The sequence below is a fragment of the Silene latifolia genome, chromosome 11 (assembly GCF_048544455.1).
Source record: "Silene latifolia isolate original U9 population chromosome 11, ASM4854445v1, whole genome shotgun sequence".
Taxonomy (NCBI): domain Eukaryota; kingdom Viridiplantae; phylum Streptophyta; class Magnoliopsida; order Caryophyllales; family Caryophyllaceae; genus Silene; species Silene latifolia.
Window position 1 is genome coordinate 133,921,709 of NC_133536.1, and position 14,833 is coordinate 133,936,541.

At 35.4% G+C, this 14,833-nt stretch overlaps 2 protein-coding genes across 2 annotated transcripts; one reads left to right on the forward strand and one right to left on the reverse strand.

The window, feature by feature from the left end:
* Nucleotides 1-1,648: 1,648 nt before the first annotated feature.
* On the forward strand, nt 1,649-13,373 carry LOC141614026 (uncharacterized). Its single transcript, XM_074432779.1, has 5 exons — nt 1,649-2,330; nt 2,474-2,709; nt 11,870-12,590; nt 12,671-12,903; nt 13,044-13,373. The coding sequence occupies exons 1-5, from the start codon at nt 1,649-1,651 to the stop codon at nt 13,371-13,373; spliced, it is 2,202 nt and encodes a 733-aa protein (XP_074288880.1).
* Nucleotides 13,374-13,419: 46 nt separating this feature from the next.
* LOC141614027 (uncharacterized) lies at nt 13,420-14,220 on the reverse strand. The gene has a single exon (XM_074432780.1). The coding sequence runs from the start codon at nt 14,218-14,220 to the stop codon at nt 13,420-13,422; it is 801 nt and encodes a 266-aa protein (XP_074288881.1).
* Nucleotides 14,221-14,833: the final 613 nt, after the last annotated feature.

The following is a 14,833-nucleotide window of genomic DNA, read 5'->3' on the forward strand; positions in this document are numbered from 1 at the left end:
TAAATTGAATTCACCTAAAAAAAAACCATAATTTAAATATCATTTAAAATAATAAAATGAACTCACTAAAAAACATTAATTTAAATATCATTTAAATTAATAAAATACTTCATCGACGACGCCCATTCTACATCGTAAAACGAACCCAAATAATGACAATGACAACTAAAGAATACATGTGTCCTATCATCATCGGGTGTTTGTCGGGTTCTCTATAAATTCCAATATCGACGGATACGGGTATCTACAATAAGCGAACAAAGCAGAAAATCCGCAGGACGAAGAGAGCCACCATGTCCGTCAACCAAACCGATATCAACCTCCTTATTGTTATTATTATTATTATTATTATTATTATTATTATTATTATTATTATTGTTATTTTTTTTTTTTTTTTTTTTGTAAGAAGGTACCATCTTATTCATCCATATAGGGAATAAGTAAGGAAAAACTTACAGGAGAAACACACTAGATTCGGAATCAAAAGGAATTGCTATGGATTTCTCAGTAGGGCGCGAAGAGACATTGGAAGAGTAAATGGTTTAGTTGTTCCATTTGTGCAGTTACATATGCTATATGGAAAGAAAGAAAGAGGAGAATTTTCGAAGGGTTCGAAAGGGAATATGGGAAAGTCATTCAATACGTCAAGGAGGTAGTTAGCACTCGGCTCTTGGGAAGGATACACAAGAAGTTTTACGCAGATGCCATAGTGGCCTTACGTAGGGCTTAATTTTATTATTATTATTATTATTATTATTATTATTATTATTATTATTATTATTATTATTATTATTATTATTATTATTATTATTATTATTATTATTATTATTATTATTATTATTATTATTATTATTATTATTAAAGGGATGCGCGCAGCTTTCATAGATAGAAAAATAAAAGTTTACATGAAATTGGTGGGGAGCCGAGACACAATCTGGACCCCCACCCCCTTAGCAACAACAAAGCTAAGTCTAGTAAAAATATAAGCGAATAAAGCAAAAAATCCGCAGGACGAAGAGAGCCACCATGTCCGTCAACCAAACCGATATCAACCTCTTTGTTATTATTATTATTATTATTATTATTATTATTATTATTATTATTATTATTATTATTATTATTATTATTATTATTATTATTATTATTATTATTATTATATTTTTTTTTTTGCAAGAAATTTATAGTCCTTCTTATTCATCCATAAAAGGGGAAGAAAAAGGACAAAGATTTCAATACAAGCATATCCACTTAGGCTATGAGATCAAAGCCTATTGAACTGACTAGCCATATGGGCATAATGTATGGTAGAAATCTTCCCTAGAATACGAGTACTAACTGTCGACTTGATTACATAGACGAGTTGCTCAACCTCTGCTTCTTTCCCTGTGAAAATTCTAGCATTCCGTTCAGCCCAAATATAGTAACAAGCAGCTGCAATGCTACTTCTGAACCAGCCATTCATCCAATGTCTGCGTTTACTCCTATGCATACTCCAGAGTAGTTCAGTTTTGCAGTCACACCCTCTGCCATTAATATCTAGCCACTGAAGAAGCGCAGTCCAGACAACATGTGAGAAGGGGCAACTAAAGAACTCAATCCAGTTCTATCACCTGATGAGAGATTGGGTGCTGCTACTAAACAGGAGGATATGGAAGCTTTTGTTGACTGCCTAGCTGATTGTGGAATGACTGATATCCATGCTACAGGAGCATATTTTACATGGACAAATAAACAGGATCCTGAGCACAGGAAATATAGCAGGCTTGATAGATTCCTGATCAATCATGATTGGTTAGATGAATTTCCTGATATGAATGCTCATTTCCACCCTGGGGGACTTATGGATCATACCCCATGTATTGTCAGGAATATTAAACTGGATGGTAGAAGAAATGCAAGCTTCAAGTATTTTAATATGTGGGGTAGTGCACCTGAATTTCATGAGATTGTCCAGCACACTTGGAGTCAGCAAATTGTAGGTTCTAAAATGTTTGGGGTGGTGAAGAAATTGAAAGCTCTTAAGGGAGAACTTAGGAAACTGAACAGCAGCTGTTTTTCTGATGTTGAACTCAGAGCAAACCAAGCTATTATCAACCTGGAGAAAATCCAGTTACAAATTGAGGAGGATTATGATAGAACTGACCTAATAGCTGTTGAACTACAAGCTCTGGAAGAAGTGAAGTACTGGTCTAAAGCAAGGGATAGTTTTCTGCAACAGAAAGCAAAGACTCAGTGGATCAGTGAAGGTGACAGCAACACAGCTTACTTTCACTCTGCCATTAAGTCACGATGCCTGAGAAATAAAATTGTTCAAATTGAGGATCGAGAGGGTAATCTCTGTCGATCGATCGATCAAGCATTCAAAGAGCGTTCCTGAATTTTTATCAGGGTCTGCTGGGTAGCCAGAAGGGGACTGAACAAGTGAGAAGTGTGGTCCTGCAGACATGTCCTTTTTGCACTGAGAATCATATAGCTTCTTTATTAGCTCCTGTTACTAAAGAAGAAATTAAAGGGGTGGTGTTTGCTATCCCCATAGATAAAGCACCAGGGCCTGATGGGTATACTAGTGGCTTCTTCAGAGATTCCTGGGATATTGTTGGGGATGATATTTGTAGTGCCATCATGGAGTTCTTCACCTCTGGAAGTATGCTTAATCAGATTAATGCTACTAATATTACCCTCATTCCTAAGTGTGATAGACCAACTACTGTGAGCCATTTTAGACTTATAGCATGTTGTAATATGGTTTATAAGGTGATTTCCAAGCTGTTGTGCAACAGATTAGCCCTGGTTCTTCCTGATATCATTCATGAGAACCAAGGAGCTTTTATTAAAGGCAGGTCTATCATTGAGAATGTGCTCATTGTTGGAATATGTGTCCTCCGACAATAATGCGATCACGACTGTTGATCATGATGATCACATGTTTAAGTCTCATTAAAATGAATACAATTGGGAAGTAATATTGTTACTGTCAACTGGTCAACATATATCGGTAATGATTGGCTTACTAGAGTTTGACATTACTGTCGTGTGACGGTGGTGATCAGTTGACCCCCTAGGTCATACCTAAAGGGCAATACTCTTAATTGATTATTTAATTAATCGTATAATGTTACGAGTTAATTAAATTACTAGAAAATTGACGGACGATTTTGGAAGTAATATTTACGTATCATATTGAAATGTGATTTAATGAGATACGGTCTGAGTAATTAAATTGTATAATTACTCGGATGAAATAAATTGTTTAATGTAACAATTAAATTGAATGAATTGTTATAAATACAATCAGTTGTGATTTATAAATTGGTAAAATATTTTGGCACAAGTAATTATGATATTACTTAGTCGATTTTGTATGTGACGTATTTTTATTAATACGTTGATTTTTAATATGTTAAAAATTACATAACAAATATATGTTACATGTGACATGTAACATATAGACAATTGACAAAAATAATATGGATTCCATATTATCTAAAAATGCCGAAAATTGGAGGAGTGTATACTACATAATGTGTTTATGTTATAATTAGTAAACATAATGATTACTAATAAGAGTAGGCATGCAACCCTAATGTGCATTGTTAAGACAAACAAGGGCATGCATTGGGTGAGTGTTCTTCCCTCCTCTTCTCCTCCTACCCGGTTTTCCAAGTGAGCAAGGCAAGAGTTTTGTCTTATATTTTCTACATACACTACCTTGTTTTAGTTAGTGTATTATTCATTCATTCAACTCATCCAAAATATATAAGTTCTAGAGAAATAAAATCCTCTCTTTATCTCTCAACAAAACCGAAAATATTCAAAGTGTTAACAATATTTTTGGTTCAATTTTCTCATAGATTAATATTATACTAGTATTGTAATATTAATTAGATTAAGTAAAAGCCTTGGGTATTAAGCTTAGGGAGAGATCTTGCTCTTAGATCTTTGTTCTTCCATTGGAATAAGCTCAAGAACAAAAGAGAAAGGTGATCTCTTTTGTGCCCAAATATCCGAAATTAATTATGTAAGGATATGATTTCTCCTCCATTCTTTTTATTGTTTGCATGCATAAGATCCGTTTTAATTTTATGACAAATTAGTTTAGACATATAAGAGTATGTTATTATGTAAATGAATCTACATTTCTTTCAATCGGTATCATGAGCCACGGTTGTTTGCATGCAAATTGGTTAAAAGTTTTTCCGAGTTATATGAATAACAAAATAAAACTTGTAAAATTTGTGTTATTATGATATATCACGAAATAATTACATGCATGTTAATATTTCTGGTCCTAAAGTGTTTTAGGATATTTTGGTTAATTTTTCGGATTTTTATTGTTCATATTTAATAATAATGACATTTAAATGTGATTTTATGAGTAAAAATGTCATTTTTGGTCGAAAATTAGCTATACTTCGAATTTTCACTTGGTTTTTGGATATGTTGTTACATATATTATTTTGAGATAACCTGTAAATTTTCATAATTTTTGCACTTGTTATGCTCGAAAAATGATTTTTTCATTATTAAATTCGGATTTAAGAGAAAAATAGGTTAATATGAGTTAAATTTCGAATCTGGTCATAGAAAATTTATATGTTGTCACATGCAATTTTACAAGATGTGTGTAAAATAATTGGCTATAAAGAAGTCTTTTAGCATGATTTATGAATTTTTGAAGAAAAATGGTATAAATAGTGACATTATTAATGAAAATTAATAAAATATAATCTATGACTTAGGAAAAACGTCTAATGTTGCATTTTATTATATTTTTCAGATCTAAAATTGAAAAGTTAATGAAAATAATTTTTCCATGTTTTTATGATTATTTTATTAAATATCGATAAACCGCAACATTGTTTTTCGGAAAATTTTCGAAATTTTTAACCTAAGATTTTGAACATTATGAGAGTCATGGAATTTTTCCAGAATGTTCATAAATTTAAATTTCAAATTTTGAATTTATTTGGAATTTTTGGATTTATTTGAAGTTTAATAGCTTAATTTTGTATTTTTGGCCCATTTATGAACAATTTGGTAAATAAAAGTTAATTATGGTCAAATTATTAGTGAAGACTATATTTTGAGTCCTAAGAGGTTAGGGTAATTAACTTATGCATAAATATGAGTTTATGCATTTTTGTGATTATAAAATGTTGAAATCACGCGAATCCGTAAAAACCGAGTAATATACGATATTGGCTAATTAAAAGGCGATTTAGCATAAAAATTGAGCATGTTCATACATAATATAATGCTGCATTTTCTTTATGATTGTCATAATTTTAATTTATGTAATTTTGAATTATGTAATTTTACTTAGTATGGCCTTAGATTTTAATTGGTATTTCCGAAATGTATGGGAATATCGATTCGGTTGTAATTTTTATTGTGATCTCGTATCACCGTTTTGTAATTTAATAGATTTATTTTATTTTAGTTACAAATGTATAATAGGAAATTATGTAATTTATTATGTAATTTTATTCATTCGGAGTTCCCAAAGACGGATTTCTTCAAGAATGGCGATACATAAAGACGGTGTTACCTCGAGATGCGTGCCACAACCGAAGTTCAAGGGACCAATGGAGTTGGTTTCCGAATATGTAATAGATTAATAGTTTTTCTATTTTAGGAAAGGCCATACTAGGATTTATTTATCTTTATGCTTGCATTTTATTTTATGTTACATGCATCGCTAAATCGCCATAACTAAACATGCATTGTCTTATTTTATCGAGTTTATCGACCGTGTCAATTCGAATTATCGTAGTTCACCGCTTTAGTTCACTTAAAACGTGATAGATAATAAATTGACATGACCTCTCGCTAAAACAAACAATTGAGACATAGCCTTACCAAATAGTAGAAACCATGAAAACCGCGAGGGAGTGCACTCGGCCCTACCGGGTACAAACCTTGTTACGTAGGGGAAGTGGGTGATGAGTGTTAATCCACCGAGTTCATGTTAATAAGGGTTTCATCGGCCATACCGTGCCCAAGTTGATGTGGATTTGGATAATGGACACATTTATTCGAAATTTGGATTGAGCTCAACGGAAGTATTCGCGACCGTAGTTGCATGTGTTCCGGGCTATAGATAATTATTAGAGTAATTTTATCGACCAAGAGTTCTAAAAGTAGAATCGATTAAAATGTTAATCCACCGAGTTATATTGATAAAGGTTTCATCGGCCATACCGTGCCTAAGTCGATATGAATTTGGGTCTTGGAATCATTTATCTAGTTGGGTAGAGGTCACTAGAAAAATGCATATAACTTGTTTAAATCATACATTTTTACGAGTATAATTAAAACGACATTTGTTTTACTCCTTATTTTTGTTTTGTAGACCACTTCTTATTCATAACAAATGGCAACACCAACTCCTAATGCTACACCACTCGCTACTTCATCATGGCTCCGATCCTTTATGGATCGATGTAAACTTGAAAAGAATGGGTCAAATTTCTCCGAGTGGGATGCCCAACTCAAATTAGCCGCCGAAGGTGACGACAAGCTTCGTTACCTTACCGAGGCCTCTCCACCCGAGCCCACCACTAGGTCCACCGCGGCCACTAGGGAAGCCTATGAGGCTTACCAAAAGGAGTCCGCCGCAATGAAAAATGTCTTAATATTTGCGATGGAGGCGGAACTCCAAAGGAGAGCCTTCAAAATGGGCAATGCTAATGAGATTTACTCCAAACTTGTGACCATGTTTTCACAAACTCCGCGGATCGTCCAATATGAGGCGGCCGCGGCATTCTTTGATCTCGACTTCAAAGAGGGCCAAAAGGTTAGCCCTCATGTGCTCAAACTCATGGAGCTTGTCGAGACCTTGAAGATTCAAAAGGTTGAAATCCCCAAAGAACTCATCGTAGATAGGATTCTACACTCCTTGTCTAAGGTTAAGGCATATGTGCAATTCCGGGTGAATTTCAATATGCAAGACAAGGATGTGTCTCTTGAGGAGTTGCACAAGTTACTTGTGCAAGCCGAGAGGGACATGGGGTTAAATGTGAACCCTCCCAAGGATGTGCTTAACATAAGCACAAAGAGTAAGGGAAGTTCAAGAAGAATGGGAGAAAGGGTAAAAAGCAAGCTCCCACATTCACCAAAGCTAAGTCTTGTGAAGCTAGCACCTCCAAAGTCAAGAAGGGTCCTCTTGACAAATGCCATTATTGTAATGGCATGGGACATTGGAAGAGGAATTGTTCCAAATACCTTGGTGATATCAAAGCTGGAAAGATCACTCCAGTAGGTAAATGACTAACCTTCTTTTATGTTTCTAATACAACTATGGTAATGTGATGCAAAGTTGTGATAATGTATCTCCCTTTTATTGTAAATAGGGCCTCCACCAAGCAAAGACAAAGGAAAAGAAAAGCAAGCATAAGAAACCATGAAGAAGCTAAGGATAGCTTTTATGGAGCTTTGTTTTTCATTGTCTTATTTTAAGTTATGTTTTGAATTTTAGAACTTTAAGTTTCCGTGTTCGACATGGAAAGGTATTTTGGATAATGGTTTGTATTTTGGATGATAGTGACTTGGTTTGCAACCCAAGTCACACGTTTTATCATTTATCCTTTATGTTCTAAAATTTCATCTTTAAATGCTTGCGTTTTGAAACATAAGATCATTCACCAAAAGTGATCTAATAGACAATTATAATGACGGGTTTCATTATATGTCCACATGCTTAAGGCTTGTGTATGATCATTAATGAAGTGATTTTGAGTCTATGAACTCTCTTAAAGGTATGTCAACCACCAAGTACACATATGAAATCAATAACAAATAGTCAACCTATGAGGTAGTCCTCCTTATACTTCAACATCATTAATTTGTGTCTCATATGCTATCTTTGAATGTTTAGTGTATTCATTCTAAAGATAGAGTGGGAGAAAAATGAGGACACAACACACAAGGCAAGATATAATTGTGTACTTGTGTAAATGAAGATCTACGCAAGAAAGAATGATTTGACACAACACACAAGGCAAGATATAATTGTGTACTTGTGTAAATGAAGATCTACGCAAGAAAGAATGATTTGAATGAAGGTATATCTATTTACATAGTATACCAAATAGATGAGATCTATAGTCTCAAGTTAGTTCTAAATGACTTGAGAGACCAAGTGGAATAATCATAAGAGTTTATTCTCAAGATAACTACACGAGGAGACCAAAAGAAGTTTTGGAAGAATAATGACTAATGTAAAGTCTTAACAAGCTTTTGACTAAGGTTATGAATCATTTGACCAATAGTTTCAATCATGAGTTTTACTTAAGAGCCTAGATGAATCATAGTAACATACTAGTTATGATCGAGTTGCAAAGATTGATATTCCGATATCTTCAATAGCCAACGTTTTAACCGCAAATGTCATTGTTTAACCTCCCTATGAAATGGTTAAACCTCCTTCCGAAAGGGTATTCCGAAGGACCTATTCTAAATATTATTTGTATTTGAATAATGACATTGCTACACATCATTATGACATGAGTGTGTTAGAGATTTAAAATCTCTTTCCGTAAGGTTGAGATGAGACCACTTCAAAATAGGCATTTTTGAAAGGATATGATGGGAACATATATGGTTTTATCCTAGTAACTTGGCAAAGCAATTTATATTTACATTCTTGACAAATTTCGATTAAGAAGTCATCTCGAAATATGTAGAATTGAGTGGGAGTTAGGAAATTCTCATGTGAAGACATAGAATTTAGTGGGAGCTATCATCCTTGAATGTATAAAACTCATTACTCATTTAAGAATGACGAGCTAATATCTTCTTTCATAAAGAAGCTTTTGAGTTTTCAATTCTGGATGAAAATGGACAATGATGAATCCAATTACATCATGGGATGTTGGATTTGTATTAAGAGATACACATTACATCAACATACGCGTAGGTTATTCGTATGAATGAAAATGGGATTACCATCGTGATCATGGTAGTTCATTGAACCTATGAACGGTTGATCTCATGATTATTAGTAACTAATGTTTCCGCCATTAGAATAATCATGTACATGTCCAATTATGAATCATATGCATAAGAGCATGATGATTGACTTGGTGAGCCATAATAGAAACGTCATGAATTCTCGAGTAGAATCCGATGAGCGATTTCAGTGATTGACGGATGTTCTATTGTGTGTCAAGAGTTTGCACATATTGTAGAAAATCCGAGCACATATGAGGATTTATGAGAATCCCAAATCTTTCAAGCCCAGAAAGAGAAATGAGAAGTTTTGGAAAGATACTTGGTTAAATAAGAGGTTATTCAAAACAATCTTTCCTAATAAAGCTAGCACTTGTGAGAAGTACTAAGCTAATAATCTTGTCAATTGTTACAAGATCCTACAAAACATATACCTAGTGCATTGTGTGTGGATGGAATACTTGATCAGTACAAGTTGTATTATTCATCACAAATTCGTTCATTATGAGATGATCGATAAGAAAGTTCTTTCAAGTTAAAGAACCAAAACCAAGGTCAAGAACCTTAATGTGTACTTGGTAAGATTCATGCTATGAGAACATGAATGTGAAGGAAATTGCAAGTGCAAGAAGTTTGAACACATGGACACATGGGATGTCAAACTTCCATTGCAATCAATAAGTGTTTACACTTATGATAAACATCACAAGGTTGTAATATGATATTGACTACCCAAGTGTGATGTCGACATTTGTCGTATGAGTTATAATTAACTCACTTGGTACATTGTTATATCCAAACGGGTTGTAGAGACAATTGAACCCCGTTAAAGTGAACATGGATTAACATTGTTTTGCCCATAGTTACTTATATGAGGTGACGTCTCGAAGTGACTAGAGTGTGAGGCGATTGATGGCAAGTTCAAGTGCCATACCGTCATGTGAGATGACTAGTCGATCACATAGGCAGATTGTTAGGAACATTTTGTCGGGCCTTATGACCGCTTATAGAGTTATGGCAAATTTATATAGCCTGGTCGTGGCGAGAGCTACTATAGTATTCAAAATGAGTCGATTCTTTTGACTAAAGACTATTCGCCTAAGATGGCACGATTTCAGATTAACTTTGATTTGTGTTACTACGACCTTCGTAAATGGGGTCAAATGGGCATATTTTGGGTTATGATGGTGTGGCTAGTCGAAGGGAATGAGTGCGATAGGAATTGTCCACCCCTAGTCGGGTTAAAACAATATCTCGGGGCCACTCGAGGAGTAATGAATTGGAAATGCGTGGCCACGCTCGGAAGATATCCAGTGGATAAATCCGGTCAATCGTTATTCTCCAGATCGAGGAAACCGCTCTCGATATGATCACTTGCAAGTACGACCTGAAAGACACCTTGCATTGAGTGGGAGATAGTAATAGGACAAGAGAATTGGTGACGCACACTTGTCGAGGACAAGTGGGAGATTGTTGGAATATGTGTCCTCCGACAATAATGCGATCACGACTGTTGATCATGATGATCACATGTTTAAGTCTCATTAAAATGAATACAATTGGGAAGTAATATTGTTACTGTCAACTGGTCAACATATATCGGTAATGATTGGCTGACTAGAGTTTGACATTCTTGTCGTGTGACGGTGGTGATCAGTTGACCCCCTAGGTCATACCTAAAGGGCAATACTCTTAATTGATTATTTAATTAATCGTATAATGTTACGAGTTAATTAAATTACTAGAAAATTGACGGACGATTTTGGAAGTAATATTTACGTATCATATTGAAATGTGATTTAATGAGATACGGTGCGAGTAATTAAATTGTATAATTACTCGGATGAAATAAATTGTTTAATGTAACAATTAAATTGAATGAATTGTTATAAATACAATCAGTTGTGATTTATAAATTGGTAAAATATTTTGGCACAAGTAATTATGATATTACTTAGTCGATTTTGTATGTGACGTATTTTTATTAATACGTTGATTTTTAATATGTTAAAAATTACATAACAAATATATGTTACATGTGACATGTAACATATAGACAATTGACAAAAATAATATGGATTCCATATTATCTAAAAATGCCGAAAATTGGAGGAGTGTATACTACATAATGTGTTTATGTTATAATTAGTAAACATAATGATTACTAATAAGAGTAGGCATGCAACCCTAATGTGCATTGTTAAGACAAACAAGGGCATGCATTGGGTGAGTGTTCTTCCCTCCTCTTCTCCTCCTACCCGGTTTTCCAAGTGAGCAAGGCAAGAGTTTTGTCTTATATTTTCTACATACACTACCTTGTTTTAGTTAGTGTATTATTCATTCATTCAACTCATCCAAAATATATAAGTTCTAGAGAAATAAAATCCTCTCTTTATCTCTCAACAAAACCGAAAATATTCAAAGTGTTAACAATATTTTTGGTTCAATTTTCTCATAGATTAATATTATACTAGTATTGTAATATTAATTAGATTAAGTAAAAGCCTTGGGTATTAAGCTTAGGGAGAGATCTTGCTCTTAGATCTTTGTTCTTCCATTGGAATAAGCTCAAGAACAAAAGAGAAAGGTGATCTCTTTTGTGCCCAAATATCCGAAATTAATTATGTAAGGATATGATTTCTCCTCCATTCTTTTTATTGTTTGCATGCATAAGATCCGTTTTAATTTTATGACAAATTAGTTTAGACATATAAGAGTATGTTATTATGTAAATGAATCTACATTTCTTTCACTCATATGCCAAGATATTGTCCACCTGTATGCAAGGAAAGCAGTGACTCCAAGATGCTTGTTCAAGATAGACTTGCAAAAAGCTTATGACACAATTGAGTGGGATTTTGTAGAACAAATGCTTCATGGGCTTAAATTTCCTACTCATTTTATTCAACTGGTGATGCAGTGTGTAAGATCTACCACTTTTACTCTATCCCTGAATGGGAGTAATTTTGGATACTTTAAAGGACAAAGGGGATTAAGACAAGGGGATCCAATATCACCACTTCTATTCACTATCTGTATGGAGTACTTGTCCAGGCTGATTAAATTTGCCACTGATAGATGGCCATTTCAGTATCACCCTTTATGCAAGAATTTAAAGCTTACACACCTCATGTTTGCAGATGATTTATTGCTTTTTTGTAAAGGAAAACCTCAGTCTATCTGGTTGCTTATGAGGGCTTTCTCTTCATTCTCTAAGGCTTCAGGACTAGCAATGAATAATGCAAAGTCTGAAATCTTCTTTAATGGAGTTGCAGAAGATATTAAGGAAGGGATAAAAATGGTGACTGGTTTCAAGGAAGGCACAATGCCATTCAGATATTTGGGAGTGCCTATTAAGGCAGGAAGACTTACAAAATCTGAATGCAGTGCTCTTACTGAAAAAATGGTAGCTAGGATAAGGGGATTGGGAGCTAAAAAGCTATCCTATGCTGGCAGGGTGACTCTTATCAATGCAGTTCTGAATACCCTTCAGAATTATTGGGCTCAAATGTTCATAATTCCCAAGAGTATCATAAATAACATCATGGCAATCTGTAGGAATTACTTATGGGATGGCTCCTCTGAGTACCATAGAGTTCCATTGGTAGCCTGGGATAAGGTTACATTGCCTAAGAAGGAAGGTGGATTGGGGATTAGAAGAGCGATACCGGAATATAGCCCTTTGTAGGCAAACTGGTTGATTGGATTTATTGTAAAGCAGATAGGCTTTGGATCAAATGGGTTAGTGATGTATATATCAAGGATCATGACTGGCATTGCTATACTCCTCCTACTGATGCTACCTGGGTGTGGAAGAATATTTGCAAAGTAAAAGACAAGCTAAAGACTGGTTATGCTAATGGCAGCTGGACTGTGAGTCCTAAAGGATATTCTATCAGGAGTGGATATGATTGTCTCTCCTCTGATCACATTCATCTTGACTGGCCTGCAATTGTATGGAGTAACTAGAACATTCCTAAGCATTCTATGACCACATGGCTTAGAATGCAAGAGGGTATGAATGTGAAGAGTAAACTAATGAGATTTGGATCAGATCGATGATCGTGCCTGCTCTGTCGATTCTGAACAAACAGATGGAGCATATGTTTACTTCCTGTGTGTATGCTGTCAAAGTTCAGTCTTGCTTAGCAAAGTGGTATGGTGGTGGATTCCCTACAGTGACTGATCTGATTGCAACTCAGAAAGATAGTATTCAATGGAAGGTAAGGGTAGCCGTGTTCAATGCAGTTACATATTCTATTTGGTACCAGAGGAACAATGCTAGAGTTAATGATGTTTTGATGAGGCCTGAGTTTGTGGCAGCACGAATAGAGGAAGATGTCAAGAGAAGAGTTAAAGTAAAGTGTGGAAATGTTGCTGATCAACCAGGCTGTGGTTGGCTGCAAATTATGGGAGTGAATTGATTGCTTGTAATGGGATTCGATCCCTGCCCCTCTTGTAACTATTTTCTTAGTTTTTGATATATAATATACTCACATTACACCAAAAAAAAAAGAACTCAATCCAGCAGTTTAGGAAACTAAAACGTGCATGGACATGTTGATCCTCAAACACAGTAACCAGAATTGGAGAGTGGTCAGAAATACCAGGAGCTAGGAAATTTGCAGAGGTAGCAGGGAAAGTGGTGCACCAGGAAGAGTTTGCCAAGGCTCTATCTAGTTTAGACCAGACTCGTCCCTCATCCTCCTGCTTATTATTCCAGGTAAGCTCACTACCAGTACCATAAACATCATCTACCTCACACTGCAAGAGGCAAGAGTTAAAATCAAGGATGTCAGCAAGGTGAGCAGGAGTCTTGCTAACATGTTCATCAGCAGTTCTGACTACATTAAAATCACCAAGGAGAAGCCATTCTTTGACAGTATTCTTGATATTAATGAGATGAGACCATAGAATGTCACGTTCTCGGGCATTGTTACTAGCATAGATCATTGTCACATGAAACTTATGACCAGTGGCATGGTGCAAAGCTTCATAGTGGATGAATTGAGAGTTGTAGAGCAAAGGGGTGACAGTCACACTAGAAGGCTTCGAAATGAGCCAGATTCGGCCATTATAGTGCTCTTTATAGTTACTAACCACTTTGTAGTCTTTAAAAATAGTCCTAGCAATTTTGTGAGCATTCTTTTCTTTTACTCTAGTTTCAAGAACTCCAAAAATATCAACTCTATGGGATATCAGGAAATCCAGGACTTCCTGCTGCTTGAGAGGGTCATTCCCCCCTCTGATATTCCATGAGGCAATCTTCATTTACCTCTATCATGAGGGACCCCATCTCCCAGATCAGTTCTAGCTATTGTCCTGGCAGGACTGTGAAACATAGTTGAATAAGTTTGAGGGTCTCTCTTCAAGGCTATTTTAGACCCTTCCAACCTATCCTTCTTGCTGCATTCTTGATGCATTACATTGGGATAAGAGAAGAGTTGTACCCTGGTTAGGCTAGGGGAGGTATCCACAGCAGGATCCCCTTGCCCAAGAGTGACAGCCCCCACTAAACCCACTGAGGTACCACCTAGCAGGCAAGGCTTAGATTGTGCTATCAGATCTATCTTCAAGGCTATTTGAGCATCTGATAACATGATAGCACTACTGGCAAGATGAGGAACAGTAGTGTTCTGATCAGAGTGTAACCTGGTGTGAGCAGGATCAACTTCAGCAAGCAAAGCTCTCTTCAAGGCTATTTGAGTCAGAGCTTGCTGATCTAGCTGACTGTTATCAAGGGAAATCTCAACTTTCAGAGAAGGGGTAATCATATCAGTACCCTCTTGATCAGCTGAAGAGTCCCCCAGAATACAGGCATTTGAAGTAGCAGGCACAGTGCCTGTCACTATCTGAGTCTGAGCCTGAGTGACTATCAAGCTAC